This window comes from Oncorhynchus mykiss, chromosome 12 (assembly GCF_057628025.1).
Source record: "Oncorhynchus mykiss isolate SJ-2025 chromosome 12, ASM5762802v1, whole genome shotgun sequence".
Lineage (NCBI taxonomy): Eukaryota > Metazoa > Chordata > Actinopteri > Salmoniformes > Salmonidae > Oncorhynchus > Oncorhynchus mykiss.
Window position 1 is genome coordinate 8,950,106 of NC_143033.1, and position 24,895 is coordinate 8,975,000.

The 24,895-nt window shown below is 46.9% G+C and overlaps 1 protein-coding gene across 6 annotated transcripts in view; it reads right to left on the minus strand.

The window, feature by feature from the left end:
* The window catches only part of ptpn13 (protein tyrosine phosphatase non-receptor type 13), a 166,280-nt gene that overhangs the window by 8,019 nt on the left and 133,366 nt on the right, over positions 1 to 24,895 (minus strand). For 3 of the 6 annotated variants that reach the window (XM_090191624.1, XM_090191623.1, XM_090191628.1), the window contains 18 exons: positions 23,462 to 23,952; positions 22,758 to 22,895; positions 20,079 to 20,172; positions 19,085 to 19,170; positions 16,123 to 16,276; positions 15,610 to 15,842; positions 15,336 to 15,434; positions 14,923 to 15,135; positions 14,532 to 14,719; positions 13,747 to 13,909; positions 11,982 to 12,137; positions 11,556 to 11,727; positions 7,130 to 7,340; positions 6,695 to 6,780; positions 5,162 to 5,223; positions 1,014 to 1,169; positions 544 to 784; positions 289 to 401 (listed from right to left, as the gene is read on the minus strand). In XM_090191624.1, the coding sequence (XP_090047750.1) occupies positions 289 to 401; positions 544 to 784; positions 1,014 to 1,169; positions 5,162 to 5,223; positions 6,695 to 6,780; positions 7,130 to 7,340; positions 11,556 to 11,727; positions 11,982 to 12,137; positions 13,747 to 13,909; positions 14,532 to 14,719; positions 14,923 to 15,135; positions 15,336 to 15,434; positions 15,610 to 15,842; positions 16,123 to 16,276; positions 19,085 to 19,170; positions 20,079 to 20,172; positions 22,758 to 22,895; positions 23,462 to 23,952 (3,056 nt within the window). Of the gene's footprint in view, positions 1 to 288; positions 402 to 543; positions 785 to 1,013; positions 1,170 to 5,161; positions 5,224 to 6,694; positions 6,781 to 7,129; positions 7,341 to 8,912; positions 8,993 to 11,555; positions 11,728 to 11,981; positions 12,138 to 13,746; positions 13,910 to 14,531; positions 14,720 to 14,922; positions 15,136 to 15,335; positions 15,435 to 15,609; positions 15,843 to 16,122; positions 16,277 to 19,084; positions 19,171 to 20,078; positions 20,173 to 22,757; positions 22,896 to 23,461; positions 23,953 to 24,895 lie in introns of those variants that run through there. The other 3 variants (XM_090191626.1, XM_090191627.1, XM_090191629.1) reach the window with 3 other exon arrangements.

Sequence of the window (24,895 nt, forward strand, 5' to 3'; positions counted from 1 at the left end):
CTCAGGAGAGTCCTCTGGTAGAGAGGAACCATCACAGTATGTACCCACCTCAGGAGAGTCCTCTAGTAGAGAGGAACCATCACAGTATGTACCCACCTCAGGAGAGTCCTCTGGTAGAGAGGGACCATCATAGTATGTACCCACCTCAGGAGAGTCCTCTAGTAGAGAGGAACCATCACAGTATGTACCCACCTCAGGAGAGTCCTCTGGTAGAGAGGAACCATCACAGTATGTACCCACCTCAGGAGAGTCCTCTGGTAGAGAGGAACCATCACAGTATGTACCCACCTCAGGAGAGTCCTCTGGTAGAGAGGAACCGTCACGGTCTGTGTCTTCAGACAGCTCCGTGTTCTCCACCTCACCCTCTCTCGTCCTCCGTTCCATTGAACCTACATCATAGTCTGGGTGACGAACACAGGAGAGAAGAAGACTGTCAAACTGGCACATGGTGTTGACAACAATGAGGAGCAGGCATCAGAAAATTTAACTTTTCAACATACCTTTCAACACGCAAATCTGTAGGGATAAAGAGTAGTAACTTACCTATTGGCGGTATGTCAGGAGGGCTACTGTTCTCATCAGGTGGACTAGACGGTTTAGTCTTCACCCCAATGTCGTCACTGTTGCCGTTGCACTTGTCAGAGATGATGGGGAGGTAGGCCAGGTAGGTGTTGGGGTTTTGGTCAGGCGGTCTGGACACTATGAGGTGGACCAGTCCTTTGACCTTTCGGATAGTGGTGACAGCTTTAGTGTGAGACACACCAGTCATCAGCTCCTCGTTCACCTGATGGATAGATACACTGTCAGCTAGAAACCTCAAAACTGCGTCATGTATGGTTGGGTGAAACAGGGAGGTAAATGCCTGAATTTGTTTTGCTGTTGTACAACGTTTATTACGACGTGCCCTAGAGCACAACCCTGCATTCAGATGAGTTATGGTCAAAGATCACCACCTAGTGGACAAGAGCTGTTATTACATTGAAAACACCGCCGCAAGAGTCGATCAGACTTACTTTGAGCAGTCTATCCCCCACTTGCAGCCGTCTTGTACGATCTGCTATGCCACCAGGGGTGATGGACTTGACAAAGATGCCCCTCTCTCCTCCGATAACAGAGAAGCCTAGGCCTCCGGCAGCAGGCTTGTCAAGGTCCAACTGAATGATCTCCTCCTGGAAGCACAACAAAACAGAATTAGAATATTACTTTCACTGTCCAATGTCCAGGGGCAATCGGAAATCTCAAGAGACACACAGGTTGGAGTCAACAGATCAGAACACTTTAGTCAACACCTTTTATTGACTACTAAAGGACATATCCTTATAGCCATCAACAGGGAAATGGTCAAAAACATCAAGTTCCTCACCATAAACATCTACAAGGAGCTGAAATGGTCAAACCACAGACACCCCGGTGAAGGCATGACAGTGACTCTTCAAACTCTGGAGGCTGAAGAAACTTGGCCTGTCCCCTAGGGCTCTCAGTGTTCTACAAGAGCACCATCGAGAGCATTTTGTCGGGCTGCATCATAGCCTGGTATGGCAACTCCACCACCACGGACGGCAAGGCTCTTCAGAGGGTGGTACGCTCAGCCAAACGCGCCATTGTGTGCACACTGCCTGCACTCCAGGACACTTACAACACCAGGTGGCTCAGGAAGGCCAAGGAGATCATTAAGGACCCCAGCCACGGACTGTTGTCCCCGCTTCCGTCACTCCGCACGGAGCGAAAGGCTAGAGCTGCCGCTTTCAAGGAGCAGGACACTAATCCGGACGCTTATAAGAAATCCCGCTATGCCCTCAGACGAACCATCAAACAAGCAAAGCGTCAATACAGGACTAAGATTGAATCCTACTACACCGGCTCGTCGGATGTGGCAGGGCTTGCAAGCTATTACGAAATACAAAACATAGCCCAGCCACGAGCTGCCCATTGACGGTAGCCGAATGACTTCTATGCGCGCTTCGAGGCAAGCAACACTGAAGCATGCACGAGAGCATCAGTTGTTCTGAACGACTGTGTGATCACGCTCTCCGTAGCCGGTCAGTAAGACATTTAAACAGGTCAATATTCACAAGGCCGCAGGGCCAGACAGATTACCAGGATGTGTACTCCGAGCATGCACTGACCAACTGGCAAGTGACTTCACTGATACGCCCCCATTCACATCGACAGGGCTGTAGTGGAGCGGGTCGAGAGCTTCAAGTTCCTTGGTGTCCACATCACCAACAAACTATTATGGTCCAAATACACCAATACAGTTGTGTAGAGGGCACAACACCACCTATTCCCCCTCAGGAGACTGAAAATATTTGGCATGGGTCATCAGATCCTCAAAAAATTCTACAGCTGTACCATCAAGAGCATCCTGACTGGTTGCATCACCGCCTGGTATGGCAACTGCTCGGCATCCGAACGCAAGGCGCTACAGAGGGTAAAGCATACGGCCCAGTACATCACTGGGGCCAAGCTTCCTGTCATCCAGGACCTTTATACCATAAGACTGCTGGACAGTTAATCAAATGGCTACCCAGACTATTTGCATCGACCCCCTTTATTACACTGCTGCTACTCTCTGTTTATTATCTATGCATAGTCACTTTAACTCTACCTACATGTACATATTACCTCAATTACCTCGACTAACCCGTAGCCCCGCACATTGACTTGGTACAAGTACCCCCTGTATCATTTTATTGTGTTAATTTTTTTTTTAAAACTTTACTCTGCATTGTTGGTTAAGGGCTTGTAAGGAGAATACTCTGCATTGTTGGTTGAGGGCTTGTAAGAAGAATCCTCTGCATTGTTGGTTAAGGGCTTGTAAGGAGAATACTCTGCAGTGTTGGTTAAGGGCTTGTAAGGAGAATACTCTGCATTGTTGGTTAAGGGCTTGTAAGGAGAATACTCTGCATTGTTGGTTAAGGGCTTGTAAGGACAATGCTCTGCATTGTTGGTTAAGGGCTTGTAAGGACAATGCTCTGCATTGTTGGTTAAGGGCTTGTAAGGAGAATACTCTGCATTGTTGGTTAAGGACCTGTTGTATTCGGCGCATGTGACAACTAACATTTGATTTGATTCAGATGCGGGCAGTATAGGAACATCATGGCAAAACACTACCCCCCCCCTACCCTACCCCCCCCCCCCCCCCCAATGAATGGACATTTACACTGTACCCTACATTTACAACTCTGTGAACGTGACTAATGAACTCTCTAGCAGAGTTAACCCAATTGCATATCCTTATAGCAGAGTTAACCCAATTGCATATCCTTATAGCCGAGTTAACCCAATTGCATATCCTTATAGCAGAGTTAACCCAATTGCATATCCTTATAGCAGAGTTAACCCAATTGCATTTCCTTATGGCAGAGTTAACCCAATTGCATATCCTTGTGGCAGAGTTAACCCAATTGCATATCCTTGTGGCAGAGTTAACCCAATTGCATATCCTTGTGGCAGAGTTAACCCAATTGCATATCCTTATAGCAGAGTTAACCCAATTGCATATCCTTATGGCAGAGTTAACCCAATTGCATATCCTTATCGCAGAGTTAACCCAATTGCATATCCTTGTGGCAGAGTTAACCCAATTGCATATCCTTGTGGCAGAGTTAACCCAATTGCATATCCTTATGGCAGAGTTAACCCAATTGCATATCCTTATAGCAGAGTTAACCCAATTGCATATCCTTATAGCCGAGTTAACCCAATTGCATATCCTTATAGCCGAGTTAACCCAATTGCATATCCTTATAGCCGAGTTAACCCAATTGCATATCCTTATAGCCGAGTTAACCCAATTGCATATCCTTATAGCACAGTTAATACAATTGCATATCCTTATAGCCGAGTTAACCCAATTGCATATCCTTGTAGCACAGTTAATGCAATTGCATATCCTTATAGCCGAGTTAACCCAATTGCATATCCTTATAGCACAGTTAATGCAATTGAAATGTGTGTAAGTGCCTGAAGTTGAGTTGCTATAGTCACATGTAAAGCACTCAACGTCAACAAAACTAAGGAGATGATTGTGGACTTCAGGAAACAGCAGAGGGAACACCCCCCTATCCACATCGATGGAACAGTAGTGGAGAGGGTAGCAAGTTTTAAGTTCCTCGGCATACACATCACAGACAAACTGAATTGGTCCACTCACACAGACAGCATTGTGAAGAAGGCGCAGCAGCGCCTCTTCAACCTCAGGAGGCTGAAGAAATTCGGCTTGTCACCAAAAGCACTCACAAACTTCTACAGATGCACAATCGAGAGCATCCTGGCGGGCTGTATCACCGCCTGGTACGGCAACTGCTCCGCCCTCAACCGTAAGGCTCTCCAGAGGGTGGTGAGGTCTGCACAACGCATCACCGGGGGCAAACTACCTGCCCTCCAGGACACCTACACCACCCGATGTCACAGGAAGGCCATAAAGATCATCAAGGACATCAACCACCCGAGCCACTGCCTGTTCACCCCGCTATCATCCAGAAGGCGAGGTCAGTACAGGTGCATCAAAGCTGGGACCGAGAGACTGAAAAACAGCTTCTATCTCAAGGCCATCAGACTGTTAAACAGCCACCACTAACATTGAGTGGCTGCTGCCAACACACTGACACTGACTCAACTCCAGCCACTTTAATAATGGGAATTGATGGGAAATGATGTAAATATATCACTAGCCACTTTAAACAATGCTACCTTATATAATGTTACTTACCCTACATTATTCATCTCATATGCATACGTATATACTGTACTCTATATCATCGACTGTATCCTTATGTAATACATGTATCACTAGCCACTTTAAACTATGCCACTTTGTTTACATACTCATCTCATTTGTACATACTGTACTCGATACCATCTACTGTATCTTGCCTATGCTGCTCTGTACCATCACTCATTCATATATCCTTATGTACATATTCTTTATCCCCTTACACTGTGTACAAGACAGTAGTTTTGGAATTGTTAGTTAGATTACTTGTTGGTTATTACTGCATTGTCGGAACTAGAAGCACAAGCATTTCGCTACACTCGCATTAACATCTGCTAACCATGTGTATGTGACAAATAAAATTTGATTTGATTTGATTTGAAGTGTTGTCAATCTATCCAACAATAGGAAAGTAGCAGACTTAAATAAAGCAGGTGTAGTTACCTCTGGAGGACAAAGTGTAGAGAAGGCCTCTGTTTCTCTGTGATCAGCCCCCAAGACATAATCTGTAACAGGGGGGGAAGGAACAGTCACGTCATACTCCACAACCTCATAACATGCAGAGCCTTCAGAAAGTGTTCATACCCCTTGACTTACTCCACATTTTGTTGTGTTACAGCTTGGATTAAATATATATATATATTTTTGTCACCCATCTACATACAACACCCCATAATGAAGCGAAAACATGTTTTTAGAAGTGTTTGCAAATGTATTGAAAATGAAATACAGAAATCTAATTTACATAGTTATTCACGAGTCAATACTTGTTCGAATCACCTTTGGCAGCAATTTCAGCTGTGTGTCTAAGAGCTTTACACACCTGGATTGTACAATATTTGCACATTATTTTATTTTTTTAAATCTTCAAGCTCTGTCAAGTTGGTTGTTGATCATTGCTAGACAGCCATTTTCATGTTTTGCCATACATTTTCAAGCTGGTTTATGTCAAAACTGTAACTAGGCCACTCAGGAACATCAAAAGTCTTCTTGGTAAGCAACTCCAGTGTGTTATAGGCCTTGTGTTTTAGGTTATTGTCCTGCTGAAAGGTGAATTCATATCCTAGTGTCTGGTGGAAAGCAGACTGAACCAGGTTTTGCCTGTGCTCAGCTCCATTATGTTTCTTTATCCTGAAAAGTCCTTAACGATTACAAGCATACCCATAACATGATGCAGCCACCACTATGCTTGAAAATATGGAGAGAGGTAGTCTTTGATGTGTTGTATTGGATTTGCCCCAAACATAACACTTAGTATTCAGGACAAAAAGTGAATTGCTTTGCCATATTTTTTGCAGTATTACTTTAGTGCCTTAATGCAAACAGGATTCATGTTTTGGAATATTTGTTATTCTGTACAGGCTTCCTTCTTTTCACTCTGTCAATTAGGTTAGTATTGTAGAGTAACTACAATGTTGTTGATCCATCCTCAGTTTTCTCCTATTACAGCCATTAAAGTGTGTAACTGTTTTAAAAAGTCAGCAGTGGCCTCATGGTGAAATCCCTGAGCAGTTTCCTTCCTGCCCGGCAACTAAGTTAGCAAGGACGCCTGTATCTTTGTAGTGACAATCAAAAGCCTAATTGATAACTTCACCACACCATGCTCAAAGAGACATTCAGCAAATGCTTTTTAAAAAAAACATTTTTTTACATCTACCAATCGGTGGCATCCCTTGAGAACTTAAAAAAAACCTTGGTCTTTGCTTGAAATTCACTACACAGTTGAGGGACCTTACAGATAATTGTATGTCTGGGGTACAGAGATTGGCTAGTCATAAAAAAATAACATGTGGGGTATTGTGCGTAGATCAGTTACAACAAAATGTGGAAAAGGTATAGGGGTATTGTATACTTCCTGATTGTGAAGAAGGTAAGAGAACTTGACTGGATGTACTTACTGTATATGTACCATAATGCTATACACATTCAGCAAATCTTTCAAACGATTTGTATGGATAGGCTTTTACAAGTACTTACCGTTGAGGCTGGTGGAGACTTCGGGACTGACGTTGTTGTTGAGAAAAGAAATACTCTTCTGTCCTGGAGACACTGGTTTCCCATCCCTGGAGGGAGAAGAGAGATAGAGAGATCAATTAGGTCAAGGATAATGAACACATGTACCTCTTGGACGGGTATCTGAAGAGGGCATTATAGGAAGTAATCATTTATTGAGTCTCTCAGTTCCAAACCTCTTTGGCACTAGCTGGCAAGCACTGCCTTGCACAGAACTGGACTGCCAATGTTAACTAGTAAAGGACCTTTCCTGGAGAAAAAACGTGTTTATGGTACATAAGGCTAGTGTTTACCTGGTGAGGTCCCTGAGGGACCCTCGCAGGTCTACAGCTAACCCAAAGTGCCTAGTGTGTAGGGGCTAGGGGTCTATTTGGATTTCAGGGTGAGGGTTAAGTTTACCTTGTAGCTTTGATAGTGAGCTCCCTGAGGGAGATCTCCAGCAGCCTGCAGCTCTCATTGAGGGTCAGGTCCAGAGTTGGAGCTCCGTTGATATAGTGGACCAGGTCCAAGGGCCTCAGACTCCCCTCCAGCAGCGCCACCGAGCCAGGCAGTACCTCCTTTATGAACAACACCCCGTATACACTGTCGCTGCCCCCGTCCAATACTAGACCTGTAGGGAGACAACACCCCGTACACACCATCACTGTCTAATACTAGACCTGTAGGGAGACACAACGTTAAGCCTTATGAACAACACCCTGTACACACTGTCACTGCCTAATACTAGACCTGTAGGGAGAGATACAACACCCTGTACACACTGTCACTGCCCCCGTCCAATACTAGACCTGTAGGGAGAGACAACACCCTGTACACACTGTCACTGCCCCCGTCCAATACTAGACCTGTAGGGAGACACAACACCCCGTACACACTGTCACTGTCTAATACTAGACCTGTAGGGAGACAACACCCCGTACACACCATCACTGTCTAATACTAGACCTGTAGGGAGACACAACGTTAAGCCTTATGAACAACACCCTGTACACACTGTCACTGCCTAATACTAGACCTGTAGGGAGAGATACAACACCCTGTACACACTGTCACTGCCCCCGTCCAATACTAGACCTGTAGGGAGAGACAACACCCTGTACACACTGTCACTGCCCCCGTCCAATACTAGACCTGTAGGGAGAGACAACACCCTGTACACACTGTCACTGCCCCCGTCCAATACTAGACCTGTAGGGAGAGACAACACCCTGTACACACTGTCACTGTCTAATACTAGACCTGTAGGGAGACAACACCCCGTACACACCATCACTGTCTAATACTAGACCTGTAGGGAGAGACAACACCCCGTACACACTGTCACTGTCTAATACTAGACCTGTAGGGAGAGACAACACCCCGTACACACTGTCACTGTCTAATACTAGACCTGTAGGGACACAACACCCCGTACACACCATCACTGTCTAATACTAGACCTGTAGGGAGAGACAACACCCTGTACACACTGTCACTGCCCCCGTCCAATACTAGACCTGTAGGGAGACACAACACCCCGTACACACTGTCACTGTCTAATACTAGACCTGTAGGGAGACAACACCCCGTACACACCATCACTGTCTAATACTAGACCTGTAGGGAGAGACAACCCCCCGTACACACTGTCACTGTCTAATACTAGACCTGTAGGGACACAACACCCCGTACACACCATCACTGTCTAATACTAGACCTGTAGGGAGACACAACGTTAAGCCTTATGAACAACACCCTGTACACACTGTCACTGCCTAATACTAGACCTGTAGGGAGAGACAACACCCTGTACACACTGTCACTGCCTAATACTAGACCTGTAGGGAGAGACAACACCCTGTACACACTGTCACTGCCTAATACTAGACCTGTAGGGAGAGACAACACCCTGTACACACCATCACTGTCTAATACTAGACCTGTAGGGAGACACAACGTTAAGCCTTATGAACAACACCCTGTACACACTGTCACTGCCTAATACTAGACCTGTAGGGAGAGACAACACCCTGTACACACTGTCACTGCCCCCGTCCAATACTAGACCTGTAGGGAGAGACAACACCCTGTACACACTGTCACTGCCCCCGTCCAATACTAGACCTGTAGGGAGAGACAACACCCTGTACACACTGTCACTGCCCCCGTCCAATACTAGACCTGTAGGGAGACAACACCCCGTACACACTGTCCAATACTAGACCTGTAGGGAGAGACACAGCACCCTGTACACACTGTCACTGCCCCCGTCCAATACTAGACCTGTAGGGAGACAACACCCTGTACACACTGTCTAATACTAGACCTGTAGGGAGACACAACGTTAAGCCTTATGAACAACACCCTGTACACACTGTCACTGCCTAATACTAGACCTGTAGGGAGAGATACAACACCCTGTACACACTGTCACTGTCTAATACTAGACCTGTAGGGAGAGACAACACCCTGTACACACTGTCACTGTCCAATACTAGACCTGTAGGGAGAGATACAACACCGTTAAACTTTATGAACAACACCACATACACTTCCCCCGTCCAACACAGTCCCTGCAGCGAAAATAATATGTTTTAAAATGTGTTGCTATGGAAAACTGAAGTCCAGCTCGGTTATGCCTGTTCCATTCTCTTCTGTTTGGTGCCTAATGAACACAACCCTGACCTTCTGAACCAAAAGCTCGGTTATGCCTGTTCCATTCTCTTCTGTTTGGTGCCTAATGAACACAACCCTGACCTTCTGAACCAAAAGCTCAGTTATACCTGTTCCATTCTCTTCTGTTTGGTGCCTAATGAACACAACCCTGACCTTCTGAACCAAAAGCTCAGTTATACCTGTTCCATTCTCTTCTGTTTGGTGCCTAATGAACACAACCCTGACCTTCTGAACCAAAAGCTCGGTTATACCTGTTCCATTCTCTTCTGTTTGGTGCCTAATGAACACAACCCTGACCTTCTGAACCAAAAGCTCGGTTATACCTGTTCCATTCTCTTCTGTTTGGTGCCTAATGAACACAACCCTGACCTTCTGAACCAAAAGCTCGGTTATACCTGTTCCATTCTCTTCTGTTTGGTGCCTAATGAACACAACCCTGACCTTCTGAACCAAAAGCTCAGTTATACCTGTTCCATTCTCTTCTGTTTGGTGCCTAATGAACACAACCCTGACCTTCTGAACCAAAAGCTCAGTTATACCTGTTCCATTCTCTTCTGTTTGGTGCCTAATGAACACAACCCTGACCTTCTGAACCAAAAGCTCGGTTATACCTGTTCCATTCTCTTCTGTTTGGTGCCTAATGAACACAACCCTGACCTTCTGAACCAAAAGCTCAGTTATACCTGTTCCATTCTCTTCTGTTTGGTGCCTAATGAACACAACCCTGACCTTCTGAACCAAAAGCTCAGTTATACCTGTTCCATTCTCTTCTGTTTGGTGCCTAATGAACACAACCCTGACCTTCTGAACCAAAAGCTCAGTTATACCTGTTCCATTCTCTTCTGTTTGGTGCCTAATGAACACAACCCTGACCTTCTGAACCAAAAGCTCGGTTATACCTGTTCCATTCTCTTCTGTTTGGTGCCTAATGAACACAACCCTGACCTTCTGAACCAAAAGCTCAGTTATACCTGTTCCATTCTCTTCTGTTTGGTGCCTAATGAACACAACCCTGACCTTCTGAACCAAAAGCTCGGTTATACCTGTTCCATTCTCTTCTGTTTGGTGCCTAATGAACACAACCCTGACCTTCTGAACCAAAAGCTCAGTTATACCTGTTCCATTCTCTTCTGTTTGGTGCCTAATGAACACAACCCTGACCTTCTGAACCAAAAGCTCAGTTATACCTGTTCCATTCTCTTCTGTTTGGTGCCTAATGAACACAACCCTGACCTTCTGAACCAAAAGCTCAGTTATACCTGTTCCATTCTCTTCTGTTTGGTGCCTAATGAACACAACCCTGACCTTCTGAACCAAAAGCTCGGTTATACCTGTTCCATTCTCTTCTGTTTGGTGCCTAATGAACACAACCCTGACCTTCTGAACCAAAAGCTCAGTTATACCTGTTCCATTCTCTTCTGTTTGGTGCCTAATGAACACAACCCTGACCTTCTGAACCAAAAGCTCAGTTATACCTGTTCCATTCTCTTCTGTTTGGTGCCTAATGAACACAACCCTGACCTTCTGAACCAAAAGCTCAATTATACCTGTTCCATTCTCTTCTGTTTGGTGCCTAATGAACACAACCCTGACCTTCTGAACCAAAAGCTCAGTTATACCTGTTCCATTCTCTTCTGTTTGGTGCCTAATGAACACAACCCTGACCTTCTGAACCAAAAGCTCAATTATACCTGTTCCATTCTCTTCTGTTTGGTGCCTAATGAACACAACCCTGACCTTCTGAACCAAAAGCTCAGTTATACCTGTTCCATTCTCTTCTGTTTGGTGCCTAATGAACACAACCCTGACCTTCTGAACCAAAAGCTCAGTTATACCTGTTCCATTCTCTTCTGTTTGGTGCCTAATGAACACAACCCTGACCTTCTGAACCAAAAGCGGTCACCTAAAACACCACAGAAAGGCAGTGGAAGCTTATTTATAGTCCCCCCCCCAAAAAACACATTCCTTTCAAACTGCAATCTAACACCCTTTTACATATTGTGCTTTCTTGAGCTCTGTCCATGTCACAAGTTCTTTACAATCATCATCATCATCATCGCTGAGGTTGATAACCCCAAACCAACACAGATATTTTCAACAGTTGAGATGATACACGTGAGTTAAATAGATCATTTTAGGCAGTGTAAATAGATCTCTATATCTCTCTTACCTAATGTTTGGTCAGGGCACTGGAAGGAGATGTCCGACAGTAGGTGTGCTTCTATAGGGGGTTTAGGAGCCTCGAGAACCCTTCCTACCACTAGATCGACCACCCTGGGGGCCGCTCTCACCAGGTTCACCACCTCAGTGTGACCCATGTTGGACACATCTTTGTTGTTCACCTGAAGGAGGGGAGGGGGGGGGGGTCGTTAGTAAAGCGCTACAGGTGAAATGCTTGACAGTGAGTGTGAAAACATGACTATCAATTTGTCCGTCTTCAATTCCTCGTATCCTCTCTCCGTGTGTCCTCAAACTGCATTGGAGAAGGAGACCCAAAGTCTCTCCTCACCTCCTTAAAACGCATTGGAGGAGGAGGTGAGGAATCAAGGAAAACCAGATTGAGAGTGTTCAGTAGCTACATTCAGCAGATGTGTACCATGATCATGCGATCCCCGGGACGCAGCCTGCCGTCTCCCTTGGCAGGGTCCTGGATGATGTCATGGATGTAACAGCCCAGGTCATTCCCTTTGGTCAGAGTAAACCCCAGGCTTCCTTTCTCAGACTTCACAAGGGACACTTTCAGCTCCACGTCCTGACGAACAGACAGTGGTAAACAAACGCTGTTGGAATCAAACTGCGCTGAAAAGGAACTGAATACTGAATACTACACAAACTCAGCATATAAAGAAACGTCCTCCCACTGTTAAATGCGTTTATTTTCAGCAAACTTAACATGTGTAAATATTTGTATGAACATAAGATTCAACAACAGATAAACTGAACAAGTGGCCACCAGCTGCATTAAGTACTGCAGTGCATCTCCTCCTCATGTACTGCACCAGATCTGCCAGTTCTTGCTGTGAGATGTTACCCAACTCTTCCACCAAGGCACCTGCAAGTTCCCGGACATTTCTGGGGGGGAATGGCTCTAGCCCTCACCCTCCGATCCAACAGGTCCCAGAAGTGCTCAATGGGATTGAGATCCGGGCTCTTCGCTGGCCATGGCAAAACACTGACATTCTTGTCTTGCAGGAAATCACGCACAGAACGAGCAGTATGTCTGATGGCATTGTCATGCTGGAGGGTCATGTCAGGATGAGCCTGCAGGAAGGCTCCCACATGAGGGAGGAGGATGTCTTCTCTGTAACACACAGTGTTGAGATTGCCTGCAATGACAACAAGCTCAGTCCGATGATGCTGTGACACACCGCCCCAGACCATGACGGACCCTCCACCTCCAGATCGATCCCGCTCCAGAGTACAGGCCTCGGTGTAACGCTCATTCCTTCGACAATAAACGCAAATCCGACCATCACCCCTGGTGAGACAAAACCGTGACTCATCAATGAAGAGCACTTTTTGCCAGTCCTGTCTGATCCAGCGACGGTGGGTTTGTGCCCATAGGCGACGTTGTTGCCGGTGATGTCTGGTGAGGACTTTCCTTACAACAGGCCTACAAGCCCTCAGTCCAGCCTCTTTCAGCCTATTGCGGACAGTCTGAGCACTGGAGGGATTGTGCGTTCCTGGTGTAACTCAGGCAGTTGTTGTTGCCATCCTGTACCGGTCCTGCAGGTGTGATGTACCGATCCTGTGCAGGTGTTACATGTGGTCTGCCACTGTGAGGACGATCAGCTGTCCGTCGGCGTCTCACAGTACGGACATTGCAATTTATTTCCCTGGCCACATCTGCAGTCCTCATGCGTCCTTGCAGCATGCCTAAGGCACATTCACGCAGATGAGCAGGGACCCTGGGCATCTTTCTTTTGGTGTCTTTCAGAGTCAATAGAAAGGCCTCTTTAGTGTCCTAAGTTTTCATAACTGTGACCTTAATTGCCTAGCGTCTGTAAGCTGTTAGTGTCTTAACGACCGTTCCACAGGTGCATGTTAATTCATTCTTCATGGTTCATTGAACAAGCATGGGAAACAGTGTTTAAACCCTTTACAATGAAGATCTGTGAAGTTATTTGGATTTTTACGAATTATCTTTGAAAGACAGGGTCCTGAAAAAAAGGATGTTTCTTTTTTTGCTGAGTTTAGTTACATAATTACATGGATAATGCACATTACATCCTTGCCTCCTCTGCCCATAAGAGATTCCCTTGGACCTCCTCCAATGTGCTTTGAGAGAAAGGAATGCAGGAAACCAGAACGGTCTAAGTACTTATGCTTTCAGACAGGTCCTAGTTTCCCCCTGCTCTTACCGGCACAAACTCGTCCATGTCCTGTCTGTTGTCTGTCAGGGTGTGGTTGAAGTGTGGTGGTCGAGGGAGAGGCAGGGGGTCGGGACTGGGGGCTTCTGGAGATAATACCATAGGTTGAGGGGTGGTGGTCAGGTCAGGGACCCGAGGGGAGGAGGAGGGACACCTGCGGAAATAGAACACAATGAATCCATCAAATAAGTGATTTTTAAACCAACAGTTGTCGCAAGGTTGTTTACTGTAACCTGGTTTAGACCCCACAGAGCAAGTAGAAGCTGAAGCACAGTGTACAACTGAGGTGGCATTCTTAGTCTATAAGGTTATCATAGAAATATCTTGTGTAGAACAGATCATACAATATTATTGTCTGTCAGGTAGAATAAAAAAAAACGTTTCATTACATTTCACCTGACTGCAATGAGTCACCTCTCATTGGTTACGGTACTAATGACCTGGAAACTATATCACCTCTCATTGGTTACGGTACTAATGACCTGGAAACTATATCACCTCTCATTGGTTACTCTAGTCGGTCCATAATAAAGCACTGCTCTACCTTACCAGCACTATCAACAAGGCAGGTCCTACAGGCCCTAGTTTCTACCTTCTTAACAACACTATCAACAAGGCAGGTCCTACAGGCCCTAGTTTCTACCTTCTTAACAACACTATCAACAAGGCCTGTAACAAGGCCTATAACAGGCCCTACCCTCTGCGGGATAACAGGCCCTCCCCTCTGCGGGATAACAGGCCACCCCCTCTGCGGGATAACAGGCCATAATCTTCACCTTTTGCTGAGGTTGGACAGTGACAGGTTGGAAGAGTAGTAGGCAGAGCGGATGGTGTCATCCAGCTCACAGGGGGTCTCATACTGGCGGAGTCTCTCCAGAGTGAGGTTACTGCTGGGGGTCTGGTAGATACTACGATCCCAGGCTTGTCGGCCCTGCTCCAGAGATGGGCTGAAGGCCTCCTCCACCTGAATGAATTAAGTAATGAATGAATGGATAAATAAATAAATAAATCCAATGATTAGCCATTAATGAATTTGACAAAATGTCCAGTTGTCTCAGCCGAGTGAAACAATACACACATTAAAAATCATTAACTCACTAGTTTACAGACCCATTCCTATTGTGGTTCTTGATATCAATTGTTACTAATTATCAATGAAATCGTTACCTCCTCATCATCTGTGCTGTCGCTGTAGCTGTCCCGACGGCTGGGGGACTTCATGAGCAGCCTGTCCAGAGCTTCCTCCATTTGCCCGGGCCCCAGTCCCAGGCTCCTCTTCCCCTCAGACCCCACAGGAGAGGCTGTTCTGGGCCTGGCCAGGCTGGATTCAGGCTGCTGGGTCTGGACTACTGGTTCCTTACGAGGAGAGGCCATGGGAGTCTGGGGAGGGAGAATGAGATACACTTCGTAAGTATATTAGTGTATAGCTCACTAAACATCAAAAATCCACTGCACTCCACTTATAGTGAATGCGGTTATAGTGATAAATGGTCCTATGCCATCACTATAAGAGAAAAGCAGACATTTTGCCCAGTTTGTGGCCCACGTGAGAGGTGCTGCTGACTGGTAGAGTTCCTCACCAGAGCAGAGGCGTCCATCTCAGGTAAGACACCCTGGTCAGGTCTACAGAGCAGCAGAGTGACCTCCTGGCCGGTCCCTCGCAGCGCTGAGATCACCTCCTAGTGGCAGGGCAGAGAAACGCAACAGAATATTTAACATGAAAATGGTTGAGTCATGTAATATTGGCATACAAAGGGGAGTCAGTTCTTCATCTGAAAAAGCCATTTGAAACCCCACCCCTTAATATAACCCATTGTTTGACTTGATTGATCAATATTGAAAAAGGTGACATACGTGCTGCGAGAGTCCTTTGAGGGGCGTCTGGTTGACACGGACGATGACGTCACCCACGTTGATTCGTCCACTCTCAGCGGCAGGTTGCCCAGGGAAAAGCTTCTTCACTCGGACCATGCTGAAGCTGTTACCAGAGGCGTTACCGGTGTTCTGGTCAGGGAAGGTCTCCTCTCTACTGAAGCTGAACCCTAGGCCTGACGAATTCTTCAGCAAGGGCACCTCAAATACATTGTCTTGGGGACAGGAAGACAAGAAAACTTTATTGTCCAACAAAAACGTAAATGTGTATGACTGCTAACTCTCTCAGACACCACACACACCTGAGATACGGGTAGGAGCACAGGGTCAGCTGCAGAGTAACGCCCCTGGAGCAAATTACGTTTTAAGTGCCTTGCTCAAGGGCACAACGGCAGTAGGGCACAATGCCATAATCAAACATCAAAGACTAGCAACTGCTGGTGATGTAGAAGAAAGTAATGAGTGTTTGAATTAATGAGTGTACTGTACACTCACTATCAGTGATGAAGATGTACTCTGGCTGGGCTTTAGGCGGAGCAGCCTCTGGCGCCGGTTGTTGCTGGTCGCTGGGAGGGGTGCACTGAGGCGTCAGAGGGGCGTGGATACGGTCCACAGGGAGCTGACCCTTCTCTAACAGCAAGTGGACCATCTGAAGAGGGGAGGAGCAGGGGAGGAGCGGAGGAGAAGGGGAGGAGCGGAGGAGAAGGGGAGGAGCGGAGGAGAAGCGGAGGAGAAGGGGAGGAGCGGAGGAGAAGGGGAGGAGCGGAGGAGAAGCGGAGGAGAAGGGGAGGAGCGGAGGAGAAGCGGAGGAGAAGGGGAGAAGCGGAGGAGAAGGGGAGGAGAAGGGGAGGAGCGGAGGAGAAGGGGAGGAGCGGAGGAGAAGCGGAGGAGAAGGGGAGGAGCGGAGGAGAAGGGGAGGAGCGGAGGAGAAGGGGAGGAGCGGAGGAGAAGGGGAGGAGCGGAGGAGAAGGGGAGGAGCGGAGGAGAAGGGGAGGAGAAGGGGAGGAGCGGAGCAGAAGCGGAGGAGAAGGGGAGGAGCGGAGCAGAAGCGGAGGAGAAGGGGAGGAGCGGAGGAGAAGGGGAGGAGCGGAGGAGAAGGGGAGGAGCGGAGGAGAAGGGGAGGAGCGGAGCAGAAGGGGAGGAGAAGGGGAGGAGCGGAGGAGAAGGGGAGGAGCGGAGCAGAAGGGGAGGAGCGGAGCAGAAGGGGAGGACAAGGGGAGGAGCGGAGGAGAAGCGGAGGAGCGGAGGAGAAGGGGAGGAGCGGAGCAGAAGGGGAGGAGAAGGGGAGGAGAAGGGGAGGAGAGGAGCATAAGCAGAGGAGAAGGGGAGGAGCGGAGGAGAAGCGGAGGAGAAGGGGAGGAGCGGAGGAGAAGGGGAGGAGCGGAGGAGAAGCGGAGGAGCGGAGGAGAAGGGGAGGAGAAGGGGAGGAGAAGGGGAGGAGAAGGGGAGGAGAAGGGGAGGAGGGGAGGAGAAGGGGAGGAGAAGGGGAGGAGCGGAGCAGAAGGGGAGGAGAAGGGGAGGAGAAGGGGAGGAGAGGAGGAGAAGGGGATGAGCGGAGGAGAAGCGGAGGAGAAGGGGAGGAGCGGAGGAGAAGCGGAGGAGAAGCGGAGGAGAAGGGGAGGAGAGGAGGAGAAGGGGAGAAGGGGAGGAGAAGGGGAGGAGAAGGGGAGGGGGAGGAGAAGCGGAGGAGAAGGGGAGGAGCGGAGGAGAAGGGGAGGAGCGGAGGAGAAGAGGAGGAGCGGAGGAGAAGGGGAGGAGCGGTGGAGAAGAGGAGGAGCGGAGCAGAAGGGGAGGAGAAGAGGAGGAGCGGAGAGTAACACCACTGGTCAGAAAGCACAAGGAGTCTCAAATTGGAAAGAAGACACCATAAGCCTATATAGTAGATACAGTTGAAGTCGGAAGTTTACATACACCTTAGCCAAATATATTTCAACTCAGTTTCACAATTCCTGACATTTAATCCTAGTAAAAATTCCCAGTTTTAGGATTACCACTTTATTTTAAGAATGTGAAATGTCAGAATAATAGTAGAGAGAAGGATTTATTTCAGCTTTTATTTCTTTCATCATATTCACAGTGGGCCAGAAGTTTACATACACTCAATTCGTATTTGGTAGCATTGCCTTTAAATTGTTTAACTTGGGTCAAACGTTTCTGGTAGCCTTCCACAAGCTTCCCACAATAAGTTGGGTGAATCTTGGCCCATTCCTCCAGACAGAGCTGGTGTAACTGAGTCAGGTTTGTAGGCCTCCTTGCTCACACACGCATTTTCAGTTCTGCCCACACATTTTCTATAGGATTGATGTCAGGGCTTTGTGATGGCCACTCCAATACCTTGACTTTGTTGTCCTTAAGCCATTTTGCCATAACTTTGGAAGTATGCTTGGGGTCATTGTCCATTTGGAAGACCCATTTGTGACCAAGCTTTAACTTCCTGACTGATGTCTTGAGATGTTGCTTCAATATATCCACATAATTCTCCTCCCTCATAATGCCATCTATTTTGTGAAGTGCACCAGTCCCTCCTGCAGCAAAGCACCCCCACAACATGATGCTGCCACCCCCGTGCTTCACGGTTGGGATGGTGTTCTTCGGCTTGCAAGCCTCCCCCTTTTTCCTCCAAACATAACGAAGGTCATTAGGGCCAAACAGTTCTATTTTTGTTTCATCAGACCAGAGGACATTTCTCCAAAAAGTATGATCTTTGTCCCCATGTGCAGTTTCAAACCGTAGTCTGGCTTTTTTATGGCGGTTTTGGAGCAGTGGCTTCTCGCTTGCTGAGCAACCCTTCAGGTTATGTTGATATAGGACTCGTCTTACTGTGGATATAGATACTTTTGTACCTGTTTACTCCAGCATCTTCACAAGGTTCTTTGCTGTTGTTGTTTTTTCTGAGGTCTTGGCTGATTTCTTTTTGATTTTCCAAAGATGTCAAGCAAAGAGGCACTGAGTTTGAAGGTAGGCCTTGAAATACATCCACAGGTACACCTCCAATTGACTCAAATGATGTCAATTAGCTTATCAGAAGCTTCTAAAGCCATGAAATAATTTTCTGGAATTTTCCAAGCTGTTTAAAGGCACAGTCAACTTAGTATATGTAAACGTCTGACCCACTGGAATTGTGATACAGTGAATTATAGGTGAAATAATCTGTCTGTAAACAATTGTTGGAAAAATGATTTGTGTCAAGCACAAAGTAGATGTCCTAACCGACTTGCCAAAACTATAGAAATTTGTAGAGTGGTAGAAAAAACAAGTTTTAATGACTCCAACCTAAGTGTATGTAAACTTCCGACTTCCACTGTAGATGCTGGAACTTACTAAACAAGCCTATGGACTTTAAAAACTGTCTGGTTAAATCACACCGTAGTAGGCAACCAATCACTACCACAGGTAAGTGGAAATAAGGTAAAACTTGATGAAAGTGAACTATCGCTTCAACTGTGACTGTACTGACCTTTCCAGTATCTCTGAGGGTCTCCACAGCCTGCTTGTGAGTGGCTCCTTCCAGACTCTTCCCATTGACAGCCACCACCCTGTCACCTAGTAACAATAGAGACGGGTATTACACTGAGTGTACAAAACATTAGGAACACCTTCCCTAATATTGAGCTGCATCCCCTTTTGTCCTCAGAACAGCCTCAATTTGTCGAGGCGTGGACTCCACAAGGTGTCGAAAGCGTTCCACAGGGATGTTGGCCCATGTTGACTCCAATGCTGCATGTCCCTTGGGTGGTGGAACATTCTTGATACACATGGGAGTCTTGATTGTGGAAAAACCCAACAGCTTCGCAGTTCTTGACCCAAACCGGTGCGCCTGGTACCTCCTACCATTCCCCGTTCAAAGGCATTTAAATATTTTGTCTTGCCCACTTACCCTCTGAATAGCACACAGACACAATCCATGTCTCAATTGTCTCAAGGCTTAAAAATCCTTCTTTAACCTGTCTCCTCCCCTTCATCTACACTGACTGAAGTGGATTTAACAAGTGGCATCAATAAGAGATCAGAGCTCTCACCTGGATTCACCTGGTCAGTCTGTGTCATGGAAAGAGTTGTTAGTGTTTTGTAGACTCAGTGTATATAAACAGTCTGACTCAGCAAACACCAGTCAAGCATTGAGGTGCTGACACCATGATACCACGGCAGGTTTGGTGGGAATCCTCCATGCTGGCTCAAGTCCATCAGGGTAATGTTCAGTAGGATACACCATGGCACAGGTTTTAGCTACGGAAAGCTTAAATCTGTGTTCTTATTGGACAAGGTCAGGTAGTACTCCCCATTTCGAAATGTTGTTTTCTCCCTACTGATGTGTTGATCAGGCACCAAATGGAACAACACAGACTGAAACACGGAGGGACTACCTGGACATGTCCAATAAGAAACCCTTGTTTTAAAACGCTTTGCTACGGTGTGCCTTTACTGAACAGGACCTAGGTGCTATAGCTTACCCTTCTGGATCCTTCCGTCCAGTTCTGCAGCTCCTTTAGGGATGATGGCCTTCACATAAACCCCTCCATGCTTCACACTGGTATTCACTCCACCCTGAGGAGAACAGGTCGTGTCACTACAGTCAACCAGACAGAGGGAGCATAATGCTGTATTCAGTAGTTAACCAGACAGAGGGAGCATAATGCTGTATTCACTAGTTAACCAGACAGAGGGAGCATAATGCTGTATTCTCTACAGTCAACCAGACAGAGGGAGCATAATGCTGTATTCTCTACAGTCAACCAGACAGAGGGAGCATAATGCTGTATTCACTAGTCAACCAGACAGAGGGAGCATAATGCTGTATTCTCTACAGTCAACCAGACAGAGGGAGCATAATGCTGTATTCTCTACAGTCAACCAGACAGATGGAGCATAATGCTGTATTCACTAGTCAACCAGACAGAGGGAGCATAATGCTGTATTCACTAGTCAACCAGAGAGAGGGAGCATTATGCTGTATTCTCTACAGTCAACCAGACAGAGGGAGCATAATGCTGTATTCTCTACAGTCAACCAGACAGAGGGAGCATAATGCTGTATTCTCTACAGTCAACCAGACCGATGGAGCATAATGCTGTATTCTCTACAGTCAACCAGACAGAGGGAGCATAATGCTGTATTCACTAGTTAACCAGACAGAGGGAGCATTATGCTGTATTCTCTACAGTCAACCAGACAGAGGGAGCATAATGCTGTATTCTCTACAGTCAACCAGACAGAGGGAGCATTATGCTGTATTCTCTACAGTCAACCAGACAGAGGGAGCATAATGCTGTATTCTCTACAGTCAACCAGACAGAGGGAGCATAATGCTGTATTCACTAGTTAACCAGACAGAGGGAGCATAATGCTGTATTCTCTACAGTCAACCAGACAGAGGGAGCATAATGCTGTATTCTCTACAGTCAACCAGACAGAGGGAGCATAATGCTGTATTCACTAGTTAACCAGACAGAGGGAGCATTATGCTGTATTCTCTACAGTCAACCAGACAGAGGGAGCATAATGCTGTATTCTCTACAGTCAACCAGACAGAGGGAGCATAATGCTGTATTCTCTACAGTCAACCAGACAGAGGGAGCATAATGCTGTGTTCTCTAATCAACCAGACAGAGGGAGCATAATGCTGTATTCTCTACAGTCAACCAGACAGAGGGAGCATAATGCTGTATTCTCTACAGTCAACCAGACAGAGGGAGCATAATGCTGTATTCAGTAGTCAACCAGACAGAGGGAGCATAATGCTGTATTCTATACAGTCAACCAGACAGAGGGAGCATAATGCTGTATTCACTAGTCAACCAGACAGATGGAGCATAATGCTGTATTCTCTACAGTCAACCAGACAGAGGGAGCATTATGCTGTATTCTCTACAGTCAACCAGACAGAGGGAGCATAATGCTGTATTCTCTACAGTCAACCAGACAGAGGGAGCATAATGCTGTATTCACTAGTCAACCAGACAGATGGAGCATAATGCTGTATTCTCTACAGTCAACCAGACAGAGGGAGCATAATGCTGTATTCACTAGTTAACCAGACAGAGGGAGCATAATGCTGTATTCTCTACAGTCAACCAGACAGAGGGAGCATAATGCTGTATTCACTAGTTAACCAGACAGAGGGAGCATAATGCTGTATTCTCTACAGTCAACCAGACAGAGGGAGCATAATGCTGTATTCTCTACAGTCAACCAGACAGATGGAGCATAATGCTGTATTCTCTACAGTCAACCAGACAGAGGGAGCATAATGCTGTATTCTCTACAGTCAACCAGACAGAGGGAGCATAATGCTGTATTCTCTACAGTCAACCAGACAGAGGGAGCATAATGCTCTATTCTCTAGTCAACCAGACAGAGGGAGCATAATGCTGTATTCTCTACAGTCAACCAGACAGAGGGAGCATAATGCTGTATTCTCTACAGTCAACCAGACAGACGGAGCATAATGCTGTATTCACTAGTTAACCAGACAGAGGGAGCATAATGCTGTATTCTCTACAGTCAACCAGACAGAGGGAGCATAATGCTGTATTCATGTCTTCCACAGACTACCGGTCTATGGGGTTATTAGTTGGTTTGTATTATCCAGATCAGATGTATCTAAGTCGTGTTGTTAACATGACGGATCACCATGATAGACCACATGACTCAAGTTGAAAGACACTAACAATAATAATACCACTCATTCACAGGGGAAATTACACTGCTGGTCACTTCAGCAAATCAAAGTGGTCAAGCAGGCAGTGGCACAACATCTACGCAGGCATTAGTAATACCAAGATTAAACTGGTGGGTCAAATGATACTTCTGTAATCTGTACCTACAGCGCCAGTGTCCCCATGTGTGAATCGTCCTCCATTCAACATGTCTGTTTGAGAAAATTTGCATGCAGAGACGCAAAGCAATCTACAAATCCCACAATGAAAGTCAAGCAGCAGACCGACGACGCCAGGCAGCAGAGCGACGCTAGGCAGCAGAGCGACACTAGGCAGCAGAGCTACAGGAAAACACATACACCAGTCATGAGGAAAGAACCCCCCCCCCCCCCAAAACAAAAATGAGAGAACCTTTCAGAACAGTACCAGAAACAGTACACTCAGTAGCAGAACCGTGACACTAAGTAACAGTACCGTGACACTTATGCCCAAGCTGCTGTCCTTTTTAGACAGCTCAACGACAAACAGATCTCCAGGAGAGAGACTACTGACCCCTGGGACATTGCCACTTAACCCTCCCATGCTGCCGTTGGGGAGAGGAGGAGTTAACTCCTGCAAACAGAGAACATGGCAGTAAATGGAACATTGGGGTTGTTGCCAGGCAACAGACATGCAGAGAGAATAACAGGAAGTAGTTTTAGAGGAGGGGGAGGAATTGGTTTAACATAGGAAAAGGTCAAAAGATGCAGCCATACTATAACACTGTATTGCATTTGTTAAAATTCTAAATGCAATGACATGTAGCCAGACATGATTAAACAAAACATGCAATTAGTTTGTAAAAAAAAACGTCAAGCATTTGAGAGGTTGTTTGTTAACTCCATGCATCTTTGTAGTGGTATTGTATAGTCTACCTTGAGGATACCTACAAACATATGACTAAAATACTTGGGACTGTTTCTCAGGTAGTCTTCAGTGAATAATGTTGAACATCTTGTGTATCACCTGTACATGTTGCTCTTGAATTTGATCTTGTAGCCTACTGACTACCAGACATGTCAAAAGCACCAAAACACCACCAGAGAAAAACTCTCCACTACAGGTAACTGAAACAGAGCTGGCACCTGTTGGAACTCTTGTTAAAGTTTTGTCAGAAAAAAACACCGGTCCCTACCTACCTTTTTAAACTTTGGTTTCTCTTGACTACTAGAGTACGTCTCCTCATCCATTTCAGAGTCCCCTCTATCTGAATAGTCTGGGTCTTTAGGGACCTCAGGGATCTTAGCTTTCCTGGTTTTGGGTGGCAACGCTGGTGGAGACGCTTTGAGTGGGTCGAAGGTCAAGGCGATGTTGTTGGTTCGATCCTGGTGATGGAGTATGGATACGGGTACCGAGGCAGCTTCAGTGGGCAGGGTGCGATGAGGGTGGGTGCCGTTGACGGGGGTCTGGTGAGGTGCATTGGTGCTCTCGGTACTGGAGTCCTGTGAGCGGAGGCTGCTCTGGCGTGGGACAGTGGAGACAGACGGGGTGGTGGTGGGGAGAGGAGGGCTGGGGGAGCCTGTTCCTGCCTCCTGTTCCTCAATTGAAGACTCAAAGTCCAGGTCCTGTTGTCTCTGTCCGGAGACCACCAGAGGAGCCTGGGGTTTATAAACAAACCCTGACGGAGGCTCTAGAGGAGACAGACAGGAATAGTGGTTATGATTGCGCTGCTACGGATTATAAAACGTGACACAGGCGCTTATAGTGCCTCAAACATCTATAACTACATTCATAAAGGATACTAGTTATAGGATTGCTCTACCGCTAACCCCAGCCAGTCAGACCCGGCGCTAACCCCAGCCAGTCAGACCCGGCGCTAACCCCAGCCAGTCAGACCCGGCGCTAACCCCAGCCAGTCAGACCCGGCGCTAACCCCAGCCAGTCAGACCCGGCGCTAACCCCAGCCAGTCAGACCCGGCGCTAACCCCAGCCAGTCAGACCCGCGCTAACCCCAGCCAGTCAGACCCGGCGCTAACCCCAGCCAGTCAGACCCGGCGCTAACCCCAGCCAGTCAGACCCAGCGCTAACCCCAGCCAGTCAGACCCAGCGCTAACCCCAGCCAGTCAGACCCAGCGCTAACCCCAGCCAGTCAGACCCAGCGCTAACCCCAGCCAGTCAGACCCAGCGCTAACCCCAGCCAGTCAGACCCAGCGCTAACCCCAGCCAGTCAGACCCAGCGCTAACCCCAGCCAGTCAGACCCAGCGCTAACCCCAGCCAGTCAGACCAAGCGCTAACCCCAGCCAGTCAGACCCAGCGCTAACCCCAGCCAGTCACTCACGAGAGAATTCATTAAGCAAATATTCAACCTAGTTCAGACGCAGAAACGTGCTAATTAACTATAACGACCATAATCCATTGCGCCTGTTTTTCCCGGCTCAGAGACGGATCAGAGGGGAAGAGTCATTATTTCATTATGCATTTAATGTTAAAAATAAATCATCTAAAACTGTTTGAACCGAAATCGCCTTAAAGCACTAAACTCTCAGCACTAATAATGGAATATAATGCACAACAAGAGGTGCTTATAACTACTCAAACATCTATAATAACTACATAAATAGATACAAAGAGC